General features: G+C 40.1%; 1 protein-coding gene across 1 annotated transcript; it reads left to right on the top strand.

The window, feature by feature from the left end:
- Nucleotides 1-106: 106 nt before the first annotated feature.
- Nucleotides 107-27,658, top strand: STOM (stomatin). Its single transcript, XM_045562768.1, has 7 exons — nt 107-233; nt 12,591-12,691; nt 13,606-13,678; nt 15,102-15,184; nt 18,343-18,546; nt 19,532-19,666; nt 25,629-27,658. The coding sequence occupies exons 1-7, from the start codon at nt 173-175 to the stop codon at nt 25,821-25,823; spliced, it is 852 nt and encodes a 283-aa protein (XP_045418724.1). The 5' UTR covers nt 107-172; the 3' UTR covers nt 25,824-27,658.
- Nucleotides 27,659-27,949: the final 291 nt, after the last annotated feature.

Below are 27,949 nucleotides of genomic sequence, written 5' to 3' on the forward strand. Positions count from 1 at the left end.
GGCTAGGGGCGTGTCCTCCTCGATCCTGGGCGTGGATTGGCGGGGGCGCGGGGATGGGGCGGGACCTACGGGGGCGGGGCTGCAGCCTGGGTCTCCAGTCCCCTGGCCCCTCCGGGCATTCCTGGCGGCATCTGCGGGCCCTCGCTGACAGCCCGACCCCGGCTCCAGCAGCATGGCTGAGAAGCGGCACACGGCGGACACCGAAGGCCGGCGGGCCGCCAGCTCTTTCAGTGGTGAGCCCCGCGCGCCCCTCAGCCCTCCCCCGGGGACCGAGCCCCAGCCCGCAGCGTGAGCTCCGCGGTCTGCGGGAGCTGTTCTCAAAGCCGCGGTCTCCTCGCTCCCAAGCTGAGAATAATGAACCCTGTTTCGCCAGCTGAGAGTCACTATTTAGGGGCGGTGGGGTGCAAAGTCCGGCCCACGGTGGCCATGCCAGTGGCACGGGGCGTTTCTGATACTCTGCACCGTGGCGGGGGCCCGCGTTATCCCGCGATCGCCAGATGCCAGGCTCTGTGCCAGCGCTTCGTTATCTTGTGTCGTGCACGCGGACGAGGAAACGCAGAAGGAACTGGAAGCCAGTTAGCAGCGGAGCGGGCGCCCCCTCCCCCTTCACCCCTTGCCCACTCCCCGTCTTTCCCGCCCCACCCCCTCGGAGACCACCTCCTCCACCCAGCCCTCGCCCACCCAGGGCAGCCCGCTCCTCCGGAGCTGGAAAGAACGCTGGATCCCCCCTCCCGCGGTTCCTGACACATAGTGGGCCGCATTTGCAGAAGAAAGAAGGGAAGTCTCTCTTTGGCTCTCTTCCCACCTCTCTTTCTGGCTCCGCTTTCTGCCCCATTTCCCCTCTCCGCTTTACTCTGTCCTAGAGAACTCTCCAAGGCTTTTGTCCCTCGCGAGGAACTCTAAGTTCCTCTACCCTAACCCCTACCCTACTAGGGTCTTCCCAGTCTTGAAGGTGGGGGTGTCTCAGTCCTCTTCCCTTGTGAAGGAATTAGCACTCCTGAGAGGGCTACCACCTTGAGCCTTTATTGGCTAACTCCGGGGTAGGGGGTTTCAATAAAGAGAGGTGATGGACCTCTCGGGAGTATTGGTATCCTCTCGGGAGCTCTTAGTGATCCAAAGGAATTAACAGTATTTCTAAAGATGCAATTTCAGACAGGATGACACGGTGAAAGAAATTTAGGCAGCTGGGTGGGCTTTTGCAGCACCCTACAAAGAACACTACATTGAAGTCATCTGTTCTGATTATTTGTACAGCCAGCTTTGTCCATCCGTTTTGTATAAGTCCCCTTTGTCTTTCCCAGGGATCCTTGTCTTTAGTTCCTTGCCAGGAGCATCAAAAGAATTACAGAAATCGTTTTCACTACTAAGCACCTTGGAAAGTTATCTTCCCAAATTTGGAGTGTAAACAGCCAGGAATTGATGAGTATAATAGCAAAATACATAAATACATAAGTAAAACTTGAATAGGCCAGGCTCTGTGCCAAATATTGTATATACATTATTTTATTGAATTTTCACAACAGATAATATGGTAGGTACTGTTCTTATCCCTACTTTATACTTGAAGAAACTGACACTCAAAGGGGTTATGTTACTTAAAGTCGCACAGTTTATAAATAATGGAGCCATATTTTAAATCTGGATTTGATTTGATTCTAAAACTTGAACAGGAAAAAAAATTGTATCACGTCCTCTATAGTTGTTTTATCCTAGATAAAAAGATGGGTAGCATGCATTCCTCAGTACCCTGACCCCTTGGTGGGAAACTACAGAGGGAAATCTGTTTGGAGGAGTTCTTTGGGAATAAACATGATCTTTGTACTTAATGTTTATTTAGTTTCTCATGGTTACAGACCAGTTTTTACTTCTAGGTTTTTTTTTTTTCTTGGTTCTACACTTAAATAATTTTTAGACAAATCTTTCAGCTTATCTAATTTTTAGACAGAAATCTTTTAGGATTTGAAACTTATGAAACTTTGAAACTTATGAAAACTAATGTACTCTTTCAGAAAATTATACATACAAACACAATTTTGCTGGTCTGTATCACCTTTTTTTTTAAAGAAATGTAAACCTTCAAGACTTGACACTGGTACGAAAGCTATTACTAGAATTTATTAAATAGAATTTTTTAAATGCTCTTCATGTGCCAAACACAGCCTAAGTGATTTACAAACATTACCTAATTGCAATTCTCCAACAGCTCCGCAACGAAAATGTCAGTATTCACCATTTTACAATAAGGAAACTGAGGCTCAGAGTGGTAAAATCACACACAGCTCCTAAGATTTAGAGCTAGGTTTCACACCCAGGCTATCTGATTTTCCAAACCATTTTCCCTATCCTAGAGATGCATACCAAAATGTAGAACCCTGTCTGACATCAGTACTTTACTGAAGTTGAGAGACAATAAACAAACAAAGCCCAGAGGAACCCAGCTTCAGTCAAGACCTCTTGGATAAGGCAGGTCCAGAGGGCTGCTTCTGAGGGAAGCAGTGGAATTATAAAAGCCCAAACTCTGCTTCTTAGGTCTTTGCTGAGAGTTAGTTCTAGGTTCATAATGCAATCAAATCTAGGGCAAGACCAGTTTTTCTTAAAGCTAGTACATTCACTTAGAATGAAATAATGCAGGTGGATTGCAAAGAAATGTATCATTATAATTAAGAGCCATGTCAACAGAATGAATCCCTTTGGGAGAGTGACTGAAAATAAGAAGAATCATGGGACTGATTTGTTTATTTCAGTTGTTATAGCTGATTGAGGAGAACATTATAACTTCTTCAATAATTAATCTGAACTAAACCATCAATGGTCATAAATTAACTCAAACTGTAGACCAAGTCTACAAAAACTGGCATTTATATATTTTTTTAATGATTAAATAGGTTCTTGGTGCTACCTGATGGTATGAATTTTGCAGGGTGAAAGACAAAGTCACTGATTGCCTAGTAAGCTTTGAAGAAAAAAAACTTTAAAGAAGTGGATAAAATGATACAGATAGGGTTCAAAATAAATTTTTTTAAAAGGCACGGAAAAACATTTTCCTGAAAACTATTGCAGCGACACCTGTTCTCTGTGTCTGCCTTGCATCCTGTACATGCCTCTGTCACAATGTTTGCTATACAGTATTATAACTATCAGTTTGATTCATCCATCCCCCCCCTCCACCCACCCCATGAGAGCTTTTGAAAGCAGAGACCGTCCTTATTGTATCAAGTACATAGTAGGTGTACAAAAATGTTTGTTGAAAGAAAAAGGAAGCAGGCAGGGAGATAAAGATCCCATGGAGTAAATTACACTGTTAAATGTTTGACTCACGTTGTTAGTGGAGCAATTTTTCTGTTTGCAGTTTATTAAGTTTATGATAACCCAAACTGTTGACTTTAGGGTGTGACCATCATGTTTCTTGTTATATATTTTTATTACAGATAGAGTATTTGTCTGGGTTTATATCATCAATAAAGGGATTATAATTGCCAAGATAATTTATTGTACCTAATAAGGAATCTTCATTTACTTATTAAAACATAGAAAAAGAGAAGTTAAAGCATCAGTCCCCAACCTTTTTAGCACCAGGGACCGATTTCATGGAAGACAATTTTTCCACGGATGGCAGGGTAGGGTGTGGCAACGGTGCTCTGCACCCTGGTCCCTAACGGGCCGCGGACCGGTACCAGGGGTTGGGGACTGCAGCACAGACTGATTACTTTCCGCTTTGATTTTGCAAGACCCCTGAGATTCTGGGACAATGTTAAGGAGTATAGCAAAATGATTTATAGGGATTAATGCCAGTAAATCCAACTATAGTGGAGGGCAGTGGCGATCCTTAATCCTTAATCCATGGTGAGTTTAGGGCAGCGGTCCCCAACCTCTTTAGCGCCAGGGACCGGTTTCATGGAAGGCAATTTTTCCACGGGGGTTGGGAGGATGCGGAGCTCAGGCGGTGATGCGAGTGAGGGGGAGCGGCTGTAAATACAGATGAAGCCTCCCTTGCTCGCTCGCCCCGTGCTGTGCACACCCCTCAAGTTTCATGGAAGACAATTTGTCCATGGCTGGGGGGAGAGGTGTGCGGCAAAGCTCTGCCGCCCTGAGGTTGGGGACCACAGAGTTAGAGGACACAATTGGTGGAAAGAAGGAAGTATGTATCAATTCTCTATTGACACACACTTGTTTCTCCATTCTTTTTGAATCTTTGTCTTTTCTCTGGCACTAGTAAAATAACTTTGACCCCAAGCATTTGGCGTGATATTTCAGTAGATTAGCCTTGAAGATACAACCAATGAAGTGTCTTTCCTAAAGTGTCAGACATCTGGGTGCAATGGCTCACACCTGTAATCCCAGCAACTCAGAAGGCTAAGGCTGAGGCATGAGGATCGCTGGAGCCTGGGAGTTGAAGGCTGCAGTGAGCTATGATCATGCCACTGCACTTCAGCCTGGGTGACAGAGTAAGATCTCATTTCTGAAAAAAAAAATAAAGTCTCAGAAAAGGAAAATTATACCAAACTTGTTGTCCGGTTAGAGTAAGCACTATGGTACAGTAGTAGAGTTTAGTGAAATGAGAGTGGAATTTATAATTAAAACTCTAGGTTGAGGTTGCAATATTATCACTTAAAGATTTGTATGAAAGATGGTCCAAGAAGTTTAGAACTCTGACTCACTACCCCAAATGTAGTCTGTTTCTCCTCCAGAGATAGAGTCCCCAAGCAGATTGTTAGTCTTGATATTTTCTCCATGGTGTGCTGGTCCCAACTGGCAATTCACTTAATAAAAAGTTTATTCCTGCAAACTATATTAATAATGATATGAAAGTTGTGATAATAATAATGGTCACTATTTGTCAAACACTTCCAAAGTGCCAAGCACTTTATGTATTTTCTTCATAGCAACTGTGTGAAATGAGTACTGTTCTTTCTCCCCCATTTTACTGATGAGAACATTTAATGGTAGAAGTGGAATCTGACACCAAAAACTCAAGCTCTTAGCCACTGCTTAGCTATTTGGCCTCAGTGAAGAATTGGGAACCTTATGATCTAGTTTCCTTATGCTTCTATTTCCCATTTTTAAATGAAAGTGATTTGCCTTCCAAAGACTTTAATGAGAAAAACTTAATTATAGATAATTTTAAGATGTCTGAGTAAAAGAGCTGGAAAAAAAATACTGAAAAAGTAGGAGGGTTTTCTGTTTTCATGTATTGCAGGCCCAGTCTAAATTTAATTAAATTAATACCCATTATGAAATTGTTTTTCTCTCCAATTTTTCTGAACATAAATGTTTTTATGTTTCCAGACAAGGGCATGTTCAGCCCATTTTTCTACCTTCCCAAATTCTCTCTAACCTCACAATTGGAAAAGGTCTGATTTTATAAAAAAGAAAAACACTTGAGGAAAGCAGTTGACAACTACTTTGGGTCACAGGATGATTCTGTATTGTATTCTTGGATCTTGTGTGCTGATATGTAGTTTCAGTTTGTCTTATGTAACATCAGTCTTTTCTTTCTCCGGGAGAAACAACAGAATCTATCACTCAACTCGTTCAGCAACTATTTATTTAACAAATTTTTTTGGAGTATCTATTTTGCACTAGGTGTCTTCCATATTGCTCATTTACTCATCACACTAACCCTCGGAGGAAGTATTCTTATTAGCCCTATTTTTAAATGGGTAGACTGAGGCACAGAGTAAGACACTGAATAAGATAATTACAAGTGTGATAAATGTTGTTTAAAGAGGATTAAGTGCTATTGCAGTTTAAGAGAGAGAGGCCTATTTAAGACTGAGGAGTCCAAATTTAAAAGTATTGATGTGGCTCTCACCTATTTTCTTCCTCCTGTTTTATGGCCTGAAACATTTGAATGAAGGAAAGCTACAGAAAATCTTCAAAGTTCTTGGGCAATACAATATTTATGCTTATTTAATTTCCTTATTCTTTTTGAGGTAAGCAAAGGTTTCCTTTATTTCAACTTCTGTTGAAAATCTTTCTTAAAAGGATTATTAGTCCATTTCCTTTCCTTAATATTTCATGGTAAACACATTTTAAGCTTTGTGATTCAAATCACATAATGCCTTGTCAGTGTCAGTTCTTTGGGTTTAGTATTTATAGCCATAGATGGTTTATAACAGGGAGGAAAAGTTACAGTTTTCAATCATGGTTCTTAACTTGCTGCCATCTGGCCTGTAGCCACCCTAGCCCAGAGAATAATTTCTTCCCTAGAGGTATAAGGATAAGGGCATTTGAAGAAATAAACTGTGCCTAATTAAAACAATAATTTGAAAGGCAAGCTATAGTGGGTGCTTGTTTGCTTTGAAATCCTCTGCCTAAATAAATTGCAAGTTGTGATCCACAATTAAACACCATATTTTTTCCAACATATATTTATTGAGACCCTACCATGTGCTAAACTCTGCCTCTTTTTTGCCTCTTGCTCTTTTAATCTTTCTCTCTTTGTAGAATACTGCCTTCATTTTTGTGTCTCTCCTCTTCACCCCCTCTCCATTTCTCTTATTTTCCTTCTCTTCTGTTATCTCCTTCCCTTCTTTGTTTCTCCTAAAATTCCAGCCATTTGAAAAACTCAGTTATAGTAAAATTTTGATTATTTGAAGATGTATTTGTATTTAATTTTACCTGCCCGTTTGCTTGTTTTCACCTTGAGTTTTTATTTATCAGGTCTTACAAAGACCTTGTTTCAAAACAAACAAAGGAAAAAGAAACTGAGAAGCTGGGATATGTACCCCTATTTGAATAGCTGGAAATAAGAGCAAATGCATTATTTTATTTATGAAAATCTTCCTCCTCAAATAAATAGTTGTATGAGATAAAACAGGAACAGGGGTCATAACAGCCTTTGGACCAAATCTGGCTGACTGCCCGTTTCTGCAAGCTAAGAATAGTTTTTACATTTTAAAATGTTTTTTTAAAAATCAAAAGAAGAATAATTTTTCATTACACATGAAAATTATATGAAATTCAGATTTTAGTGTCCATAAGTTTTATTGAAGTACAGTCATGCCATTCACGTATGTATTGTCTATGGCTGCTCTTGCACTACGGTAGCAGAGGTGGGTAGTTCAACAGACTTCATGTCCTGCAAAGCCTAAAATGTTTTACTCTCTGGCTCTTTACAGGAAAAGTTTGCCAAATCCTGAGATAGAATCTCTAATGAGGAATCATTGAATGGTCAAAAAGAACACTTATATTCTGAATACATATGCTTTTAAGAAGAAAATTCAAAAATTGCCAAGAGCTTTCATTTTGATTTACTGTTACCCCTTTAAAAAGTACTGTTAGAACCAGACAGCACGATTTTGAGACTAAACTCCCAACCATCCTATCTTTACCCACCCAGATCGCACTATTCTTGGCAGTTTACAACATAAGGTGTTCACCTGCACTCTGTGAAAGGGAAGGAAAAGATTGTGCTTTAAACGTTGCAACTTAGGTATTTCAATAATTCTTAAGCCCATCCTTTCCTTTTTGTGTGCAATAATACATGTAACTCAGAGTCAGAATTTCAGATACTATGTAAGACATGTTTCTGGCCTTTCCCAGCAGAGGAAATCCAGTACCTTTTGAACTTCAGAATAATTAAATTTCAATGATGAATGGAATTTATTACTCTTCATGATCTCCAGTAGTGCCAGATTCAATAGATCTTAGAGTAAATCAGCTGATATGGGATTGGAAACAGCACACAATGCTCTGGACGTGAGCCTGTATTATCATCTTGGAAAGAATGTTTTACTGCTTTTCCAGAAGCTGACCCAACAAAAATTACTACACAACTTGTCTTTTTTCGTTTGTTTGTTTCATAGTTTTCTTTTGTTTTCATTTGTTTCTTCCCAGAAGGTCTTTACCTTTATTATTAATACTTTGGAACTCCAGGAGGAATATTTTATACTTACTTTACAGATTTTTGTAAATATTAGAAACACTAATGTACTTAAGGAGCTAGTTGTGGCTAACATGTAATAGGCATTCAATAAACGGGAGTTAGTAGTAGTAATAAAAGATACCTCCATAATAAGAGACATTTAAGAATTGTATAATTTCATCTTTTCAGCAAACTTAATTTACGTAAGAAGTAAGCAAGTACAGAAACTTTGCTAAAAGTGTATTCAATGCAGCAGAGTTTCTAATTGAGAAATTTGGATGCAACCTTAATATTCATCATATGAAACAATAGAATTTTATACAACCATTAATAATGATAAAGAATATGTACTGACATGAAAAGATGTTCACGATGTAGTGAGGGAGAAGCAGATTTTAGACCATTATATATACCACTATTTCATTTTTGAAAAAAAATAGGATAGAAAAGGTTTAATGGCCATATAACAAGGCAAAAAATAATCCCTATCCAGAGATAATAAAAGTGTAGATAATTTTTCTTTTTCTATTTAGTGAGCTATAATTCCTTAATTTTATAGTGACTATTTTGCTTTTAAAATAAAAAGCAATAATTTTTTTAAAATTTGTTAGTGTCCTGTAGGTAAGCCCAACTTGAATGTTCAATAGAAAAATTTAAATGTATAGCCTTATATCCATTTTCAGACCCTGTTTTGCTTAGTAAAAAGTTTATTCTAGGTGGCTCCCACCTGTAATCCTAGCATTCTGGGAGGCTGAGGTGGGAGGACCACTTGAGGGCAGGAGTTTGAGACCAGCCTGAGCAAGAGCAAGACCCTGTCTCTACAAAAACTAGAAAAATTATCAGGTGTGATGGTGCACGCCTGTAGTCCCAGCTGCTTGGGAGGCTGAGGCAGGAGGATTGCTTGAGCCAAAGGAGTTTAAGGTTTCAGTGAGCTATGATGATGCCACTGCACTCCAGCCCTGGTGACAGAGTGAAACTCTGTCTCAAGGGGAAAGAACAAGTTAATTCTAATGTAGTTTTTAGGAAGGAGTTTGGTAGTAGAAGGAAACAATGCTCTAAACCACGGCAAATTAGTATTTACAACCAAGTATCATAGGATCCGTAATTTTTAGGTGTGCTCCCACCCAGCAAAATATCAACAAGTATATCAAGCAAAATATCTCAGGAATGCTGATTGCCTGTTATTTGTCACTTAGCGTCATAAAGCTGGTAGGAAGGATTCAGTCATAAAAAATAAATGGGAAACTTGAAGAAAATGAATTCCATGAAATTTTGGTGGGAATTTCTTTCCTCTTATTCCCAGAAGTGGTGGTTCACTAAGGGTTCATTTACGAGCCTGGCGAAGTTTCAGCCTCACCTTTCTGAGGAATGTGGTTTATGCACCTTTTTGAGCTATAGTCAGGTGGGGAAGAATTTTGAGGGTTGAGAATGGGATAGTTTGATTTTAAAGGCATTAGAAAAATATGAAAGTGCCATTTCCGCAGTCTATATGCTGATTATTTCTAGCTGAGCATTCGAAATGTGAAAGAGCAAGCTTGGTTTTCAGAATATCTACTGAATTTCTTGTTCCTCTTGATTTGTAATTCCATATGCCCATCTGAGGTTTTCAAAAGCACAATGTGACAATGGCAATTGAGCACAGAAAAACTGGGCTGAAGCTTCTGGCTTGTGTTCGTGTAGATCTGTCCGTAAATGAGCTTCCTGAGGGTGTTTGAGTGTCCATGCCTACCCTGCCTGAGGGGAGGCATGGAGCAAGGGACAAATTAAATTGTTTAAGAGGCATTTATCAAAAAGGGTAAGTGCTATCTATTTTCCCATTTTTCATCATGAAAATTTGAACACTTGAGTAGGATTGAAACATTACAGAAAACTATCATCTAAATTTACTGAGCACTATCTCAATTCTACAAGGCCAGTCCAATCTTTATTTTTTTATGGGAAAGGAAACTAAGGTTCAAAGAAGTAAAGATCATATAACTAAGAAGTATCAGAACTGAAATTTAAAACTAGACACTCCTCATTCTCAGGAAATCTCAGTCTAATAAGGGACATAAATGCCCAAGAAATTAAAATATTAGGCAAAAATATAAGTGCCGCAAGAGAGGTTAGAAGATGCTGTCAAGATTCAGAGGAAGGAAAAAACATAACCTAGCTAGAAAGCTTGATAAGAAGTATTTTGTTTCCACGAGGCACAGTGGCTCATGCCTGTAATCCCAACACTGGGAGATCACTTGAGGCCAGGAGTTAGAGACCAGCCTGGGCAACACAGCATAGACTTCCATCTCTATCAAAAAAAAAAAAAAAGAAGAAGTATTTTATTTTATATCCACTCTATGCAGGATACTGTGCTAGACATTGGGAATATAACAATGAGTAAGGAACACCCTGTCCTCAGGGAGTTATAATGTTCAGGACACAGAGCTATGTACTTTGCCTGGAATATGGGAGACTTGGGGCAATATTTTAGAAAGTATTTGTGGCCAATCTATTCCTAGTTTGGAATCCCTTTCACTCTGGAAACCTAGACCTGTGCCTGGCACAGAGTCTTGAAACTATCTTTTGCTGTAAATAGGCACAGGTGGAATTAAGAGGGCTTCCTTTGTAAGAATATCAGATTTCATTTTCAGAACTCCTACCATGCTTTCCCAGTTTGGATACTGTCTTGAAAAAGATGAAAACATCTTTAATGAGGACTTTTTTATTCAGAGAGGAAGGGTCAAAGAGTGAATTTCATGGCCTTTGGATTAAGATGACCTATATTTGGATCCCAGGTCCTCCATAGTGTGCCCTTGGGAAAGTTATGTTACTTCAGTTGCCTCATTCATAAAATAGAGTTTAAAATATCCTCACAGGGCTGTTGTAAGAGTTAAATGAGGTACATGTCTAAAGTGATGTAACACACTTTTTTTATGGGAAAGGAAACTAAGGAGTAAAGATCATACAACTAAGAAGTATCAGAACTGAAATTTAAAACTAGACACTCCTCATTCTCAGGAAATCTCAGTCTAATAAGGGACATAAATGTCCAAGAAATTAAAATATTAGACAAAAATATAAGTGCCGTATAGAAAGCCTTCACAACAGCCACTGTTGTTATTATCATTTATGATAATACTTTATAGAGCTTTCTCCACAAGCAGCATTGTGGCCCTGCTTTGAGTATTCTCTCAGTGAATAGGTCTGTACTCCCAAATTATAACTTTGAAGCCTCCAGGACTGCCTTAGATCCCTTTATTTAAGTATGCATGAGGACATTTACCTCACACTATGACACAGGATCAGAAAATTACAAAGTCAGGTATAACCAAAGTACTCACTGTATTTCTGCTTTTTCAACCCGTGTTTAGAGCACTTGACCTAGGTGCCAGCATGCGTCTCTCTTTTCTCCCATGCTCCCAGCCTGAACTTGCTGCTTACTTCTTGGCCTCCTATTTATTCAAATCTCTGCCTCACTGCCATTTTCTTCTGAGCAATAGCACATGCTTGGCATACCTTTTCTCCTCTTGCCAGACTCCCTCCCACCACCAAAACAGCTCCTGAAAATATAGCAGGAGCCTTCTAATGGGTTGATAAGAAGATTGATACTATGCTTTGGCCTTCCCTATATCCTCCACAGAAAGGACATGCAAACTAAAAATGAGGGAGACCTCGGATACAGAAATAGGAGCACACAAAAAGGTGACAGGTATTCCCGGGACGATAGTGAAAGGCATTCCCAAAATGCTCCTGTGCACACCAGATGACAGAAGTCCAGGCGAGGCCCTGAGACTTCTTTCAGAAGATGAAATTGATAATATACCTCTCCCTTTTGAGAGGAAATTTAGACAACTGATGAAGAGTTTAAGGTTGAGTTAATAAGTAGTAAGTTAAAAACTGAGCTAAGGGAAAAAAACAAAACATTAACTCTAGAAAAAACAAAAAGTTGTACAGGAAAGGAAAACGAATGATACTTTACTATATGGCTTAGCTCTGAACAGCATTTACAAATTCATAATAATAGAAAATTTGATAGTAATCTTACTGAAATTATGATATCATTATATTAGAATGTATTAGAAGGAGGGGTATATGTATGTCTCGGGGTGTAATTTTTAAAAGGAGGCTGTAAACGACTTTATACTCATGTATCATATGGTTTTGACCTTTAGTCGGGCTGTATCCTCTGCTAAAATGCCCTTTTCCTTCCTTCCCCTTCCTTTACGTTGCTATTTTCCTTATCATTATATGGTTCAAGAAGCTCTCTGACAACCACCATCACCTACCCACCCCACTGTGCTCTCCATCCCAGCTGCGTGAGTTACTTCATTCTGTGCCTTCAGAGTATTCTGAACAGATACTCTCTATCTGCGCTTATCACCTAATATTATAAGTATCTGTTTTTCTGTCTTCCCCACTAAAATTTAACCTTTTTGAAAGCTGGGATTGGGTCTTATTCATTTGTATCACTTCAGTACAAAGCAGAGGGTGCAATAAATAGTAGAATGCTTAATAAATGTTTGCTTGATAAAATAATGAACAATGTGAAAATGTACTTGTGTTATCAGGTTATGTAGATTAGGGAAAGCAGTGCCTACACTTAGGGTTATATGAGGATTCTATAGTGAAATTCATGTAAAGCAGTGAGCATAAAGGCAAGCACATAGTTGTTCAGTGAACAGTAAGGACGAAGATGGTCTTGATCAGCTAAGAACAATAAGTGTTATGTATTTTTTGTTTTCAACAGATGGTTGTACGGGCCTTGGACCTTGTGGATGGCTTTTGGTGATTGTCTCATTCTTATTCACACTTATAACTTTCCCAATATCAATATGGATGTGCATAAAGGTAAAAACATTTCATTCACCTCTGGAAAGGGGTCAACTCCTACCTACATAAACCCACTTTGTGTGTGTAAAAGAGAGACTATACTGGCCTGTAATTCTTATTTCTTCATCTCTCTTTTGGAAAATTTATTCTACTCCCTGATTATAATGGCATCTTAAAACTTTTCAGCCATTGTCCAATCGATCCTTCCCCATGGGTTAAAGTAAGGATCACCATCACAAATTTTCTGGGGTCAGAGATGTGAAATGAGAACAAATTCTCCAGAGTTAGGATGGTGAGATTTGACTACTGGCTTTATTGTTTACTATGTTACCTTTACCATGTTTCCTCACTTGTAAAATTAGAGAAAATAGTAGTATCTACTTCATGTGACTGTTACAAGGATTAAATGTATTTGTGTGTCTAAATTTACTTATCACAATCCCTGGCACATAGTAAGTACCCTCAGATGCTGGTTATGTTTTCTATAAGGCAATTAATACTTGGATAAATGACTATCATTTACATGTTTCTAAAAAGATAAAATTTGTTCTAAGCATTTTCAGATAAATTTATTCTTATAATTGAAAGAATCAGAAGAAAATCTACAAGGACTTCAGGGTTTTTTTTTTTTTTCGGTTAACAATGATGAATAATTTAATGTTAACAGCTGAGGAGTGAGGTTATGTATATTATTCTGTACTTCCCAAATTTATACAATGAATATCTATTGCTTTTATAATCAGTAAAAAAGTTAAATAAATATTATGCTTTGAGAAGGTAAACATCGGACATGTTATTTATAGATATTATCTGGATACAGAAAAAAATATGAGGCATCTAACCTGTTTAGAGCAGAAACACATATTTAAGAGGCTGTGCGTGTAAATATTTGTACTACTCATGTTAAATTATCATTTGTGTTTTTATTCTAGATTATAAAAGAGTATGAAAGAGCCATCATCTTTAGATTGGGTCGCATTTTACAAGGAGGAGCCAAAGGGCCTGGTCAGTACTAGGATTCTGGCTTGTTTCTTTTTGTTGATGTGATTCCCGTTACGAGGGCCTCTTCTCTGTTGACGTAGAAAAAGTTCATATAGCAGAGGTTGTATAACAATAGCAGTGGTTCTAGCCAGTCTTACTATTGTTACCATTTCCTTCCCCTTTTTCCCTCCCCTTCCCACTTGAGCTGATATGATTATCTTAATAGGCCAGGAATATCTACAACTATAGATGTTTGAGCTTGAGGATTCCTACCAAAGAAAGAATTTCAGTTATTCACTTGGCAAACTTCAATTAAACTACTGTGTTCTAGGCTCTGGGAATTCAAGGGAGACTAAAACACAGTCCCTATCTGCAAGAATCTTATTACCTAGTGGTGGGACATCAACAAGGAAACATAACTACAATCCTGTAGGATCAGTATTATGATCAAGTAATCACAGAGAGCTGTGAGAAGAGAGAGACCCAGAGAAGAGAAACTGATCCAAACTAGTAGTAGGATGAGACAAAGCTTTCTGGAGGTGACATCTTGGCTGAATCTTGAGGCATGAAAAGGTGTTAGCCAAGGGATGGTATTCCCAGCGGAGAAAGCAACATGTACAGAGTAATGTACAGAAGAGCATGTTGCAGATTCAAGAAACTGTAAGTAGCTGAGTCCAGCAGGGGTGCAGGATGTGAGGAGACAGGGAGTGGCTGAAGAGGGGAGCTGAGGCGGGTCATACAGGACCACGTATGGGGCACAGCTTGTATTTTAGGGGAGATTGCTCTGCTTGTAGCTTAGGAAATGGATCATAGGAGAGAAACTACCAGCAATAGAAAGATGGCTTGGGAAGGGATTGTGTTGGTCCAAGTGGAAAAAAAAAAAAGAGTGACAGCAACGGTGAGGTGAGAAAATGAACTCCACAGGCCCTAGTGGGGACAGTTAGATGTGGGAAGTAAGCAAGAAGAGTCAAGGATAAATTTCCTGGCTTCTGACCCATTCGCTAAGATGAACTGATGACTTTCAGTTCATTAGGTTGACTCTATTAAAATTGAATGGAGGCCAGGCATGGTGGCTCATGCCTGTAATCCTAGCACTCTGGGAGGCCGAGGCCGGTGGATCGTTTGAGCTCAGGAGTTCAAGACCAGCCTGAGCAAGAGCGAGACCTCCTCTCTACTACAAAAAAATAGAAAGAAATTATCTGGACAACTAAAAATATATAGAAAAATTAGCCAGGCATAGTGGTGCATGCCTGTAGTCCCAGCTACTCGGGAGGCTGAGGCAGGAGGATTGCTTGAGCCCAGGAGTTTGAGGTTGCTGTGAGCTAGGCTGACGCCACAGCACTCTAACCCGGGCAACAGCGTGAGACTCTGTCTCAAAAAAAAAAATTGAATGGAGAAGTGAACTGATTAGGTGCTGGTATCTCTATAACCTGTGTCTTTTTTGCAGGTTTGTTTTTCATTCTGCCGTGTACTGACAGCTTCATCAAAGTGGACATGAGAACTATTTCATTTGATATTCCTCCTCAGGAGGTAAGGTTTTCATGTGCTGTGAAGAACTGAGATATCATGTATGAAAGTGCTTTATAATCTAGAGATGATTTAATGTGTACAGGAAGATGTGCATAGGTTATATCCAACAACTATGTCATTTTATACAAGGGACTTGAGTATCCTCGAATTTTGGTATCCACTGGAGGTCCTGGAACCAATTTCCCACAGATACCAAGGGATGACTGTATTACAGAACATAATGTAATGTTAACATAAGGATAACATTAATGTCATCATTGTTGTCATTGTCATCATTTTTACTACCATGTTTCCTCTCTTTGGGTTTCTGATAGAAAATCTTGTTTAGTACAATATTCTTTCTTCTTAAGGTTTTATTCTAGATAAATTGGTTAAAAGCCAAAGAATTAGAAACCCCTCATTTGGCATTTTAGATAAAACCTAAAATATTTTATATTAGTATTTTGTGCTTTTTCAAACTACTTCACAAATATTATCACAGTTGGAACTCACAGAAGAATGCCTAGAAAGTATACCGTTGTGGTGAGACAGGAATTCCTCTAGACTACAGTGGCAGAGCCAGGATTCAAATCCAGCTTTTTGGATTCCCTGTCCAGTACTTTTCCCACAGCTTCATGCTAAGTGCATCCTATGTTAGCTCCATCATGGCACCTGAGGAACTGATGGCCATCCTGGTGCCCACATCTTAGGAGGCATAAATAAGACTGAGAGCATCACTGTATTTTCTTATGTTTTACCATCTTTCAGGGAAGAGTGACTCTCAGAAGGAGGTCTTCTCAGGGTAGCTGGGAATTCTGGCATTTTCCTCTATAAACATTGCAGACATCTGGCAGGGTTGCTGTTTAAGCTTCTGCCTTCCAGCTGCTCGCCTCTCTCCCGCAAGCTGCTAAGTGCAGAGCGGATTGGAGCTTGGCACGCAGTCCATTTTCCAATCCCCTGCGAACTTACTGTGAAGGGAGATAAACACCCTGCCTACAATGAACAGTAGGCAGAGAAGCTGTAGCTTTAGAAAGCAGCTGTGGCAAAGTCAAAGTAACAAGCATCAGTTTAGGAATGACACATTTCCCCATCATATCATGGGAAATAATTTTCACACAAGATGATAATATACTGTACATTTATTTACAAATCCCCCATTTCTCTTCCAAGCTAGAAATATTTCTGGATTACTAAAAAAAGGAGGATTGCTGCTTTGCTGCCTTGCAGCACTAAACAGCTATGTAACAACATTGTTGTTATTACCTTCTATCTACATAGCCCTTTACATTTTCAAAAGAGCTTCACTCACAAATGCCTTCTTATCTGATCTGCACAGAAATTTGGTGGAATTGGTCACCCATTTCATAAGTGAAGAACCTCTGGATCAAATGGTTTAAAAGCCTGGCTGGAGGCCACCCAGGGATGTGCAGAGCTGGAACTACAGCTCTGGTCTCCTGACTCTCCCTCCTGTGTTCCTCATCAATCATTGTTCCCAGGACCACATTTCAGTTGAATTCATCTCTCATTTATTGACTGCTTGCTGTGTATCAAGCACTCTGAAAGTGCTAGAGATATAGAGAACTACCCTTAAGAAATTCATAATCTGAGACAAAAGTAGAAATGTGAGTAAATACTGGCCCTGCAGTAAGGTGCAGTGGAATGCGTGAGGGAAGAGTGTTTAACTCTGCTAGGTGAGTCAGGGAATTTTCTCAGAGAAAAGGTCACTTGACTGATAACTAGAAATGTGCCAGTCTGATGTTGTGAGGAATGAGAGGCGGGAACTCCTGGGCTCAAGTGATGCTCCCATCTCAGCTTCCTGAGTAGCTGGAACTACAGGTGTGTCAGGGCACCTGGCTGGCTTCTTTTTCATTGTCTAAATTAACTTGTTACAGTTACATTAACAGAGTCAATGTTTTACTCAATTAACACCATTACCCAAGATGCAAGAAAATAATAAAGAGAACTCTTATCATGTGTCAGGGACTAGTCTGAGCACTGAAATGTATTAACTCATTAATTCTAGCAACAATGTGAAATAGGTACTATAATCTCTACAAATAAGGAAAGTGAGTCCCAGCGAGGTTAAGTAATTTGCATTACTGGCTTCCTGGAGCCTCTTACTCAGATAACTTTTTAGTTCAAAACAAAATGATGTCATATTAAGCATTTTTATGTAGCATGCTACAAATATAATTTTATGCACCTTTTAAAACCACTCCTTATGTGCTTTTTGTTCTGGTAATACTGTGCTACTTGTAGTTCATCAAACCTAGCCTCTCTCATACCTCTGTGCCTTTTCACACACTATTCTCTCTGCCTTGAATACTTTTGCACCCCACCCCCAACCCTCAGAAAATTTGTATTCCTTTCTTCAAGATTCAGTTCCAATATCCCCGTGCCACCACAGCTGCCCCTTACAGCCTCTCTTAATTCCCCAACCTCCTTGAAAGTAGGAACCAAGACTTTTTCTACCTTTACCGCTGGTACCTAGTACAGTGCCTGCTATTGAGTGGCATTGCAATAGTTGTTGAATGACTGAGTAAAATAATGGACTTAATGAATAAATGAATGTATTCTACTAAATGTTTAAAGATATAATTAACTTTTTGAATTCCTTGCTAAAGAAAACCAGCCGTGGTTGGTCTGAGTGCAGTGGTGTTTACAACTAATTGATCACAACCAGTTACAGATTCCTTTGTTCCTTCTCCACTCCCACCTCTTCACTTGACCAGCCTTCAAAAAAAAAAAAGTCGCCTGGTGTGGTGACTCATGCCTATAATCCTAGCACTCTGGGAGGCTGAGGCGGGCGGATTGCTCGAGGTCAGGAGTTCGAGACCAGCCTGAGCAAGAGGGAGACCCCGTCTCTACTAAAAATAGAAAGAAATTATATGGACAGCAAAAATATATACAGAAAAAATTAGCCAGGCATGGTGGTGCATGCCTGTAGTCCCAGCTACTTGGGAGGCTGAGGCAGGAGGATTGCTTGAGCCCAGGAGTTTGAGGTTGCTGTGAGCTAGGCTGACGCCATGGCACTCTAGCCCAGGCAACAGAGTGAGACTCTGCCTCAAAAAAAAGAAAGAAAATCAGCTGTGTTATACAATGTTCTATAGAATAACATTCCTTACAGTTATGTTGCAGAGTCGGTTGACAGATGTAATATTGCTTCCTTCACCTCATAGATCCTCACCAAGGATTCAGTGACAATTAGCGTAGATGGTGTGGTCTATTACCGCGTTCAGAATGCAACCCTGGCTGTGGCAAATATCACCAACGCGGACTCCGCAACCCGTCTGTTGGCACAAACTACCCTGAGGAACGTTTTGGGCACCAAGAACCTCTCTCAGATCCTCTCTGACAGAGAAGAAATTGCACACAACATGCAGGTGAGGAATGCATCCACACGATTACCCACCAAAAAATTGAAAAATGCAGCAAAAAGTCAATGATTGTTTGAGAATCTTTTATTAATTCAAGTTAAGGGATCCCTGGCCTTTTGTTCATCATAGTAAAGTTTTCCAAATTTCATGGAGTGGGGGACATTTTTCACATTAGCAGCTCATGGGTTAGTAACACTCAGATGTGTGCATTTTTTTTATCCCCTCCAGAGTTTATTTTTTTCCCAGAATCACTAGTAACGTTCTTGTTTAGCAAATACTTCAGAGGTTGTTCTACATGACAGTGCATGTATTGTTAAAGCTTTTTTCTGTGTGTGAATCCCGTGAATTCCCTTATAACTGTTAGGCTTTCTAATCTTGCTTGAGTAATTGATGTTGAGTTAAGCCTGACTTGTTCAGAAAAGATAAAGTGCTATAAATCTAAATCCTTATTATTTGTTTAGACTTCATTATGAGTAAATCTATGAACTTATTTGATATCCATAACAACCTTATGAAATAGACAGTATGGTTTCATGCCTGCCATTCTAAAAGGAAGAAATTGAAGCATAAAGAAGTAATATGGCTCACACAGGGTCACATTAGCTCAGCAGTTGGCAAACTGTCTCCCATAGGCCACTGTTTTTGTAAATAAAGTTTCACTGGAATACAGCCATACCCATTTATGTATGTATTATCCTTGGCTGCTCTTGACTACAACAGCTAGGCCAGATAGTAGAGACAGATACTGCAAATAAATAATCACTGCATGGCCCTTTTAAAAGTTTACCCACCCCTGCATTAGCTTATTAGTGACAGAATCAGGATCACCTCCCTAGTGACCCAGCCCCTGCTTCAAAATTCCTTCCTCCGTAGGGTAACTGTCTACAACTCTCCCCCAGCACCCTATCTGCTCCGAATCCCAGTGAGTACAGCCACTGTAGGCATCTAGGCTGGGCTGGCCATTTGTAGCTTACCTGTCTGTTCCCAACAGAGTACTCTGGATGACGCCACCGATGACTGGGGAATAAAGGTGGAGCGTGTGGAAATTAAGGACGTGAAACTACCTGTGCAGCTCCAGAGAGCTATGGCTGCAGAAGCGGAAGCATCCCGGGAGGCCAGAGCTAAGGTAACGTTATGGTTTTTTTGGCTTGTTTTTGAGTTTTCTAATTACAGAAAAAGTAAAAACATGCTTGTTATAAAAAATTAAAATAATGCTGAAGGGATCAGTAAAGGTGAAAGCCCTCCCCATCACCTCAATTCATATTCCCTCAGAGGCCACCACTTAGTGTGTTTGGATCTTATTTGACTAGGTTGTTGGATTATTGGCTTGTTTTACAAAAGTAGGGTTACACTGTACATGTTGTTCTGCACTGTGCTTTTTTCACTTAATATCTCATGGGCATATCAGCACAGAGTTACCTCATTCTTCTGTGACTGCATGCCCATACTTTATTCTCCCAATTTGTTATTAAGGACAAATTAACGGATAATGTCATCCTTCCATCCACACCATCTGTTCTTACTTACTTTTGTCTTCTCTTTCACTCTCACTTCTCTCAGGATCTTCTTCCTCCCTACTGTTTCCTCCTCCTCCCTTTTCCTCTTCTTTCTCTTTTTTTGACATCTGCTTCTTTCCTCTTTGTTTTCATCATCATCCCTGCCTATGTGTTACCCCTGAGTGGGTGGCATGGACTCTCTGGGACGTGCTGAGGAAATATTTGTGAAGCTAGCCTAGAAAAGAGGATCTTGTGAGATGATATATTTAATACATGGGTATGTGGATAGCTCACCAAACCCAAGGGTAGCAAGTAGAGTCAAACCTCACCAGAATTGGAGCCAGGACCCAGAAAGCCATCAAGACTGAAGGGAGTTAGTCATTCCCTTTCCTGGGTCACATCTCACTGTAGATACCTTGTGGTGAAGAATCTGACTGCCAAGGTTACGTGTCTGCCCAGGTGAGCACTAAAGGAGACAGACCAGCCCTAATTCCACATTGACAGAAGAGAGATTCTCTTTGGTCCAGATTTGGTCAAAAGGGAAAGTCAGATCCTGTTATGGTCCCGTAGCCCATGCCTGTGGATGGGGAGGAAGAGGAGCCATTTTCATAGGAGCAGTTGCTGTGGGCTTGACAAAGCTCCCAAGATACAGAACAAACCAATTTATTAGTAGAAAAGAGTAGCAGCTGGTACTTGATGAGCCACAGAACCTTGTCTTCTTAGGATGCCCTTTGAGCCCCAAGTTGGTCACTATCATTTCTTAACCCACATCAAATGGAAAAGTAGCTCATTTGACATGCTGCCTCCAGAATTTTCCATTAACCAGAATTTTTAGGTTTTCCTAATATGATAACTGATGCTTGTGATGATAACCTGATGATACTGCACAACCCTCAAGTGCTTTCTTTCAAAACCATCACATTTAGAAGATTAAATTATATTTATGATAGTTATTAAATGTGCCCTAATATCTGATTCTTTTGAAAATCAGAAATTGCTTTTACCTAGAACCTGTCATTAATCAAAAAGCCCCATTCCCAAACCGTAATGAATAATAGAAGTTAGCAGAGACTATATGGAATGTCAGCACCTGAAGGCTCCTCAGAGATTGTCTTCCAGAGGTGACAAACACCTAGCACAGATGCTGCCACTCCACCCTCCTATTCCCATGCCGGTAATAAACCACAGCACTGCTTTCCACTGAGCCTCGACTGGGCCTCAGAACCCTTCTGTCGCACTGCAGGTAACAGCCCTCACCTGCTTAGAGTTAGCCCTAAAAATGAAACCTGTTTGCCATTCCACTATTCAAATGAAGAATTGAAGCCCAGAAAAGTTAAGTGATTTCCTCAAGGTCACCCAGTCGATCAGCAGCAGGGAGATTAGAATTCCCCTGTGCTCCCCACTGCCTCCTCTAGGACTACCCAGGAAGAGCTGGGCCTCTTCCACAGCATTCTCACCAGTTTGGAAAGAGAGTTCCCGTCTTCCCTTTATAGCAGTAAGAGAAGATAAAGGAAGCCAGTTAGAATTCTGGATTACCATGCTCCTGCTTGGATGAGGCCGTGGGGTTAGTCTGGAAGCAGTTTCATGAACCTGGACAGTGACTGTCTTGTCTGTAAGGTTAGGGTTTGCCCATAGAATCATAATGAGCTTAACCATTCTATAATATAAAATACAGTAACCCTGCAACAACCAGAGGCTTATTTTGAAAGTTCTCGTGGAAAATAAGGGGTCACAGTTTCTTCAACAAATAAATTGCAGAGGAAATGAGAGAGAGGGTGGGGGAGCCCATAGATTAAGAGACTTCAGGAAGAAATTCCTTAAGTTAATTAGCCATCAAGGAAATGCAAATTCAAATTACAAGCAGATGTCACACTAGACATCCACCAGAATGGCTTGAAAATAAAAAAGAAAACCAAGTGTGGGTGAGAAAGGAACTAGAACTCTTCATATTTTGCTGGTGGGAGTGTAAATTGGTGTACTTTGGAAACCAGTCTGGTAGTATCTACCAAAACTGAACATTTGTATACCCTATGAGCCAGTTGCTCCACTCCTAAGTACGTATCTAATAGAAATACATTCATATGTTCACCAAAAGGCATGTACGAGAATGTTCACAGCAGCACTTTGTAATAAATGTCCATCACTAGTCTAATGGATAAAGTGTGGTTTATTCACACAAGGGAATACTACATAGCAAGGAGAGTGAACGCATCTCACTGTCGATAGCTTGTGGTGAAGAATGTCTGACTGCCAAGGTTACGTGTCTGCCCAGGTGAGCACTAAAGGAGACAGACCAGCCCTAATTCCACAATGGCAGAAGAGAGAGTCTCTTTAGTCCAGCTTTGGTCCTAATATGGATCTGACTGAGCCCTCTGAGTGAAAGAAGTCAGTCACAAAAGAGGGCAGATTCTCCCACTTGCTTTACTTTATATTCGGCAAACCTCTTTTTAAAGTCTTTAGACCAACTCTTAACAGCTTGAAATGTAATCTTTTGTGCTTGCATTTTTCCTTATTTCCTTTTCATAATTCAGAAAAATGCCTGGCATGTGCTTTCCGGCTCATATTTCTGGGCCTGGCAGTCTATTAATTGAGAGGGTGGAGTGCAAATACACAGATCACCTCTCTCTGTCCTTCCTCTGACCAGCCCGTCCAGTCTACAGAAGGGAACAGGAAGTACCAATCTCACATCTGTGAAAATGCCAGATTTTAAAATGATGATCTATAAATACAAAGTGTTGATTGACATGGGATTACTGCACATTTGACAAAGCCCCACACACCCACAAATAGCTTGCGTTGCTCTCTAAGATGCTGTCAGCAGAATGTACTTGGCCTATACTTAGACAAAGCCAGTGGTGTTGTGTTCAGATCTTTGGCAGTTTGCTCAGAGCAGCTTTTCGGTGAACAAAATGTGTGTCCAGCCCAGTGGGTCTTGCTTCCTAGCCAAGAGATTGTGTATTGATTGGTGGTGGGAAATGAGATATCTTTACAGTTGGTCCATGTCCAGACAAAAAAAGGGCTTAATTGGATATCTGAGATGACATGGAAAAAAATCAGAGCCTGCTGCTCTCGTGGCAGGGGATTACTGACGCACTCTCTACAGTGCTTGCCTTGGAATACGGTGCTGCGGCTCTCTGTGAGCATACCTGGCACCTGTCCCTTCTCACAGGCCTAGGTAAGACATGAGGGGTGGCCTTGTACATTAAGGTTTTTATCCTGTAAAGGAGATTCTCTCTCTCAGTAAGTAGTGTATCCTGTGTCCCCTGTCTCCATTAATGGCACTAACCCATGCAACCAAAACCCAGAAACCTAGGACTCAGCCTCTGTTTCCCTTTCCTCCCCACACCCAGTCTCAATTCTAGTGATTCTCCCTCCTGAAGAGCTCACTAATGCATTTTGTCCTCCATCACGCTGAAGCAGGTGCACTGACAACTCTCAATCCCTTCTATCCCCAGACATCCGTCAGAGCGTTTTCTCAAACGAGCTCTGCTGGAGGTTACTTATCTCCTAGAGCCGTTGCGCAGCTTCCCGTGCTGCGGAGCCAAGACCAGACACCCCGCCTTCGCTGCCCTCAGACCCGCCTTCTCCTCTTCCTCACACAGCCACTTACAGTTGTCTGGAATATGCCAGCTTTTTATACCTCAGTACCACTGCATGTGCTCTGCCTAAAATGTGCGTCTTCATCTTTGTCCAAACAGCAGACGTTTCATCCTTAACCTCACCAGCTCACTGTCTGCACAAGTTGCTTTCTTCGCTGTGCTGGCACTGTGCCTTGTACATGTTCTGTCAGCATTCGTCACACTGGAGGGAAATTATCTGCTTCCATGCCTGTCTTCCCTGCGTGACCAGGAGCTGAAGGAGGCTGGGGATTCCAATCTCTATCCCTAGTTCCTACACAGGGTCTATTAACACCTAGAAAGGCCCCCAAGTTTGCTGGATAAGTGAATAAAATGTCATCAGGCATAAGACCATTGCTTCCAATTCCGATATTCACAGAGTATTATGAACCATTAATATTTCGAGATCCACGTGAGGATAACCCGGTGAAACTGTACTTTCAATCTTGATGATTATGGTATCTTTACACCTTTTCTTCTCCTAGAATCATGAATTAAAGTAACTGCCTTGAATCTTTTATGCATTAAGGCATAGTTGGATCTGAAAATCAGGTCTTGACTTGTCACTTACCATTTCCATATAGTGACTTCCATCTAATCATGGAGCACTTTATATACCTTCTCTATCTTCCTCACAATGGTGCTATGAAGTAAGTGTTAGCCGATCTTAAGAATGAGAAACTGAGGTTCAGGATGTTAAATAACCTCTCTGAGGACATTAGGCTAGTACGTGTTAGGTTTGGGACTTGAGCTCTAGTCCATTTAACTCCAGAGCCCCTATTTTCTCTACCACTCCAGTGATCTTCAAACTTTTTTTTGCCTGTATAATCCCTTAAAGAATTTTTAAAAACTATATATCCCATCACACATTTTTTAAAGCCTCTTCCATTTTAGGACCATCACACATTTTATCAATAAATTGGCATGTAAAAATTTTCATATTAAATTTATATACTTGCCAAGTATATACATTCCTGGCATGTTATAAATATTGACATTTTAAAATGAAACTGTTAACATCATTCTTTTAAATGTATCCAGTGAAATTTAAATAATAATGATTTAATTATCCATTTAAAAGTATATGAATAAGCTTTTTTTAACTGTCAGAAATTTTTTATTGTTTCTTTTTTCTTTTTAAAGTTAAATTTCCATTCTAACTCCCCCACAGATTTTTTCCTAATATATTTTGTCATGAATTATTTTATAACTCTACTGTAACACATTTAGTCTATAAATTAGAATTAATTTTTTAATATCCTGTGGCTGCAAACAAGGTTTTACAAAAATTTCAGAATTTCTCCTATGTAAACAATAAATTTTTACTAGAAATGCTTCTCAGTGAGATGAATGAGGAATTAAATCATACATGTGTGGATGGCTATTACTTATTGCTAGAATGAGACAGAATTCAGCATCCATTTTATTCCTATTTTTCATCTTTATAGATACGAGGGCTAAGAAACCTTGTTTATATATGTAAGTAGATGGAGATGGAAGTTTTGTTTAAAGTAATGTTACGCAATTCTTAGCACTCCCTTTGAATTTATGCACTAAAAAATCATACAGCAGTCTTTCTTAAAAAATATTTTTAATTATCTAACAGCTTTCTTCAGTAAGGTCTTCTTGCCTTTCTTTGAAATCAAAGAATTGGAAATCTGCCTCACTGGGAAAAGCATTTCTATCCCCTCCTTAAAGTCATTTACTTTCTCAATCCCACACAGTATTGAATTGTTCTTTGGTTTGGTACCCTGTGAAATGGGAGAAAGGCAATAGTGAAAGAGAATGTTATCACTTTTAGGAAAAAGAACATATGTAAATTGAGTACCTAGAAATTGATTTCCTTAAAACTATTCTGACGTACTCCCTGGAAAGTTTTGTGTACCACCTGAGGCCTACATGCCCCAGTTTGATGATTGCAGCATGTCACCATGTGGTTGTCTCCAGTTTGACCTCTGCTTTCCCCCATCCATAGGTCATTGCAGCTGAGGGAGAAATGAATGCATCCAGGGCTCTGAAAGAAGCCTCCATGGTCATCACTGAATCTCCTGCAGCCCTTCAGCTCCGATACCTTCAGACACTGACCACCATCGCTGCTGAGAAAAACTCAACGATTGTCTTCCCTCTGCCCATTGATATGTTACAAGGCATCATAGGGGCAAAACGCTGAGCCATACGGGCCAGCACAGAGATGAGCTCTACCCTTCCAGGGATGAAGTGGGGGACCAAATTAGCCTTTAACTCATAAGGAGAGGGTAGGGCAGGGAAGCTCAAATATTCTCCCTTTCTTTCCCTTTCCATATGTCAAGTGGTGTTCTTAGAATATATAGTAATCATAGAAACAGATGAAGGAATTGTTAGCTTGTAAACACTGAAAGAGAGAGATTGGTGATTTATATAAGTAATCTCTTACTCTTTAAAATAATTAAAAGTTTGTATTTTTAGATTATCATGGAGTAGGTTAAATCCTACTTCTTTTGACTTCCATTGAGTCATTCTGAACTCTCCAGGCAACCAGGCCAGAGGCAAGAACATAGACTCTAACTGCCACCAGACACCCCTGGCCGGATAAATGCTTTGCAGAAAGTGATAACCTTATGCTACAACCAGCTTCTCTGGGCCACATGTGCCTTACCTCCAGGGAGTCTTAATTAAGGAAATTTCCCTAATATCTGTTTACTCTTTAAACACAAAGTTCAGAATAATCCTCACTTGAGAGGAGGCCTTTTCTTGCCTGTACCTGTCAGAATTAGAAGAACTGGTCAAGATTGATGAAAAAGATTACCTTAGCCTTTTGAAGATTTTTCAATTCTATTATAGTGCTCCTTTTTAAAACAATATGTTCATCTTTTTTAACTTCTTTGAGCCTTCTTTATGAGCAAATGATTCCTCTGTGGTCTGTCTTTCAAACCAGCTAAATATTTGTCACAAAAGTGCTTTTTTCTCACTTTTGCCTATTTTCATATATCAGGTTTTAAAGTTTTAATTTTTTAATAAAATTTTCTCAAAGTTCTATAAGCAGTTATATACCCATTTGAATAGCTGAAGGACTAAAATAATTTTTTAAAAATATCTTCAGGAAACAATTATATTTTACTGTCTGCATGCTATTAACTCTTATACGCTCTGAAATATCTTGGTTATAAGCCAATTCATTAAGTAGTATAAGGAATTCACAATATATTGGCACATAATGTCTAATGAGCTTGGGCAGACACTGTCAAACTTAGACTATCTATGTAGATGTAGGTCTTTGTTATTTGCCTAGTCATTCTTGATCATATATATTGATACTGAAAAAGGAAGTGGTCAGCCCCTCTGGACCACAGTTTCTTGGTCTGTAATGTTAGGAAACACCTTCTGTTTTGCAAATGCCCGGGAATCTGAGCAACCTGGCGTTCTTCCTACTGGCCTGGAAAGCTGGCTGGTGACATTTGTAACACTTCCTCTTTGAGATTCTGAGTTCACTTAGAGAAGTCTAAGAATAACAGCTTCCTTTCCCAGCACCACGTTTCATATCTGTCCTCAGCTTAATCTCTTTGTCAATCCCAGCATGTGGATGGATGTCCCTTCCCCTACATCCCACTTCCAAGCTTATTTTGGCAAGCCTTGAACCACCATGTATCCTGGTTCCTAGCTGAGTTTATCAGAAGTGTATGAAGCATTTCAACTTGGAACTCAAGTCGCATTTATATCTCGAATTTTAAAATGGTAGTTTTATCTGCTTTGTGAGGTGGCTCACCCTTGACCACTGAGGACCAGGAAACCCCTATCCTGGATGAAAATCTCTTCCTAGATTTAAAGTAACATTGCTTTTGGTTCTTTGAGTTTCCGTATCTCCAGATACCAAATGATGTTCACTTTCTGCCCTGTGGTTGAAATCAAATCGCTTGGGAGGTAGGAAGCATAGAAGGAGCTCTAGGATGAGAGTGTTGGTGCAAGAGTTTTATCAAGTGGCCTCCCTTTCCAGCAGTGTACATAATAAAGTGTGTGTACTTTAGCTAATTTTCTCTGGGTGAGAGTCTGTTTCTATTTGCATTTGGTGTATGTGGGTTTCAGTTTTCAGAAGTGGGACAGCAGATCCTCTAGTTCTGAACTGGCTCCCTTGGCTGCTTCATGTGCTCTTTGTGGACCAGAGGAATGGGAGGTACCACAGCGGTCCGTCTGCCATCACCTGCGTCCAGGCTCCCTCTCGTGTACCAGCCCGCGCATTTTCCCTGGGGACTTTGAGATCATGCATCCCCCCCAAAGCTTTGGCTGGCTTCCTTTCCCTTTGCCAAATGGAACAGGAACCCA

Source organism: Lemur catta, chromosome 10 (assembly GCF_020740605.2).
Source record: "Lemur catta isolate mLemCat1 chromosome 10, mLemCat1.pri, whole genome shotgun sequence".
NCBI lineage: Eukaryota > Metazoa > Chordata > Mammalia > Primates > Lemuridae > Lemur > Lemur catta.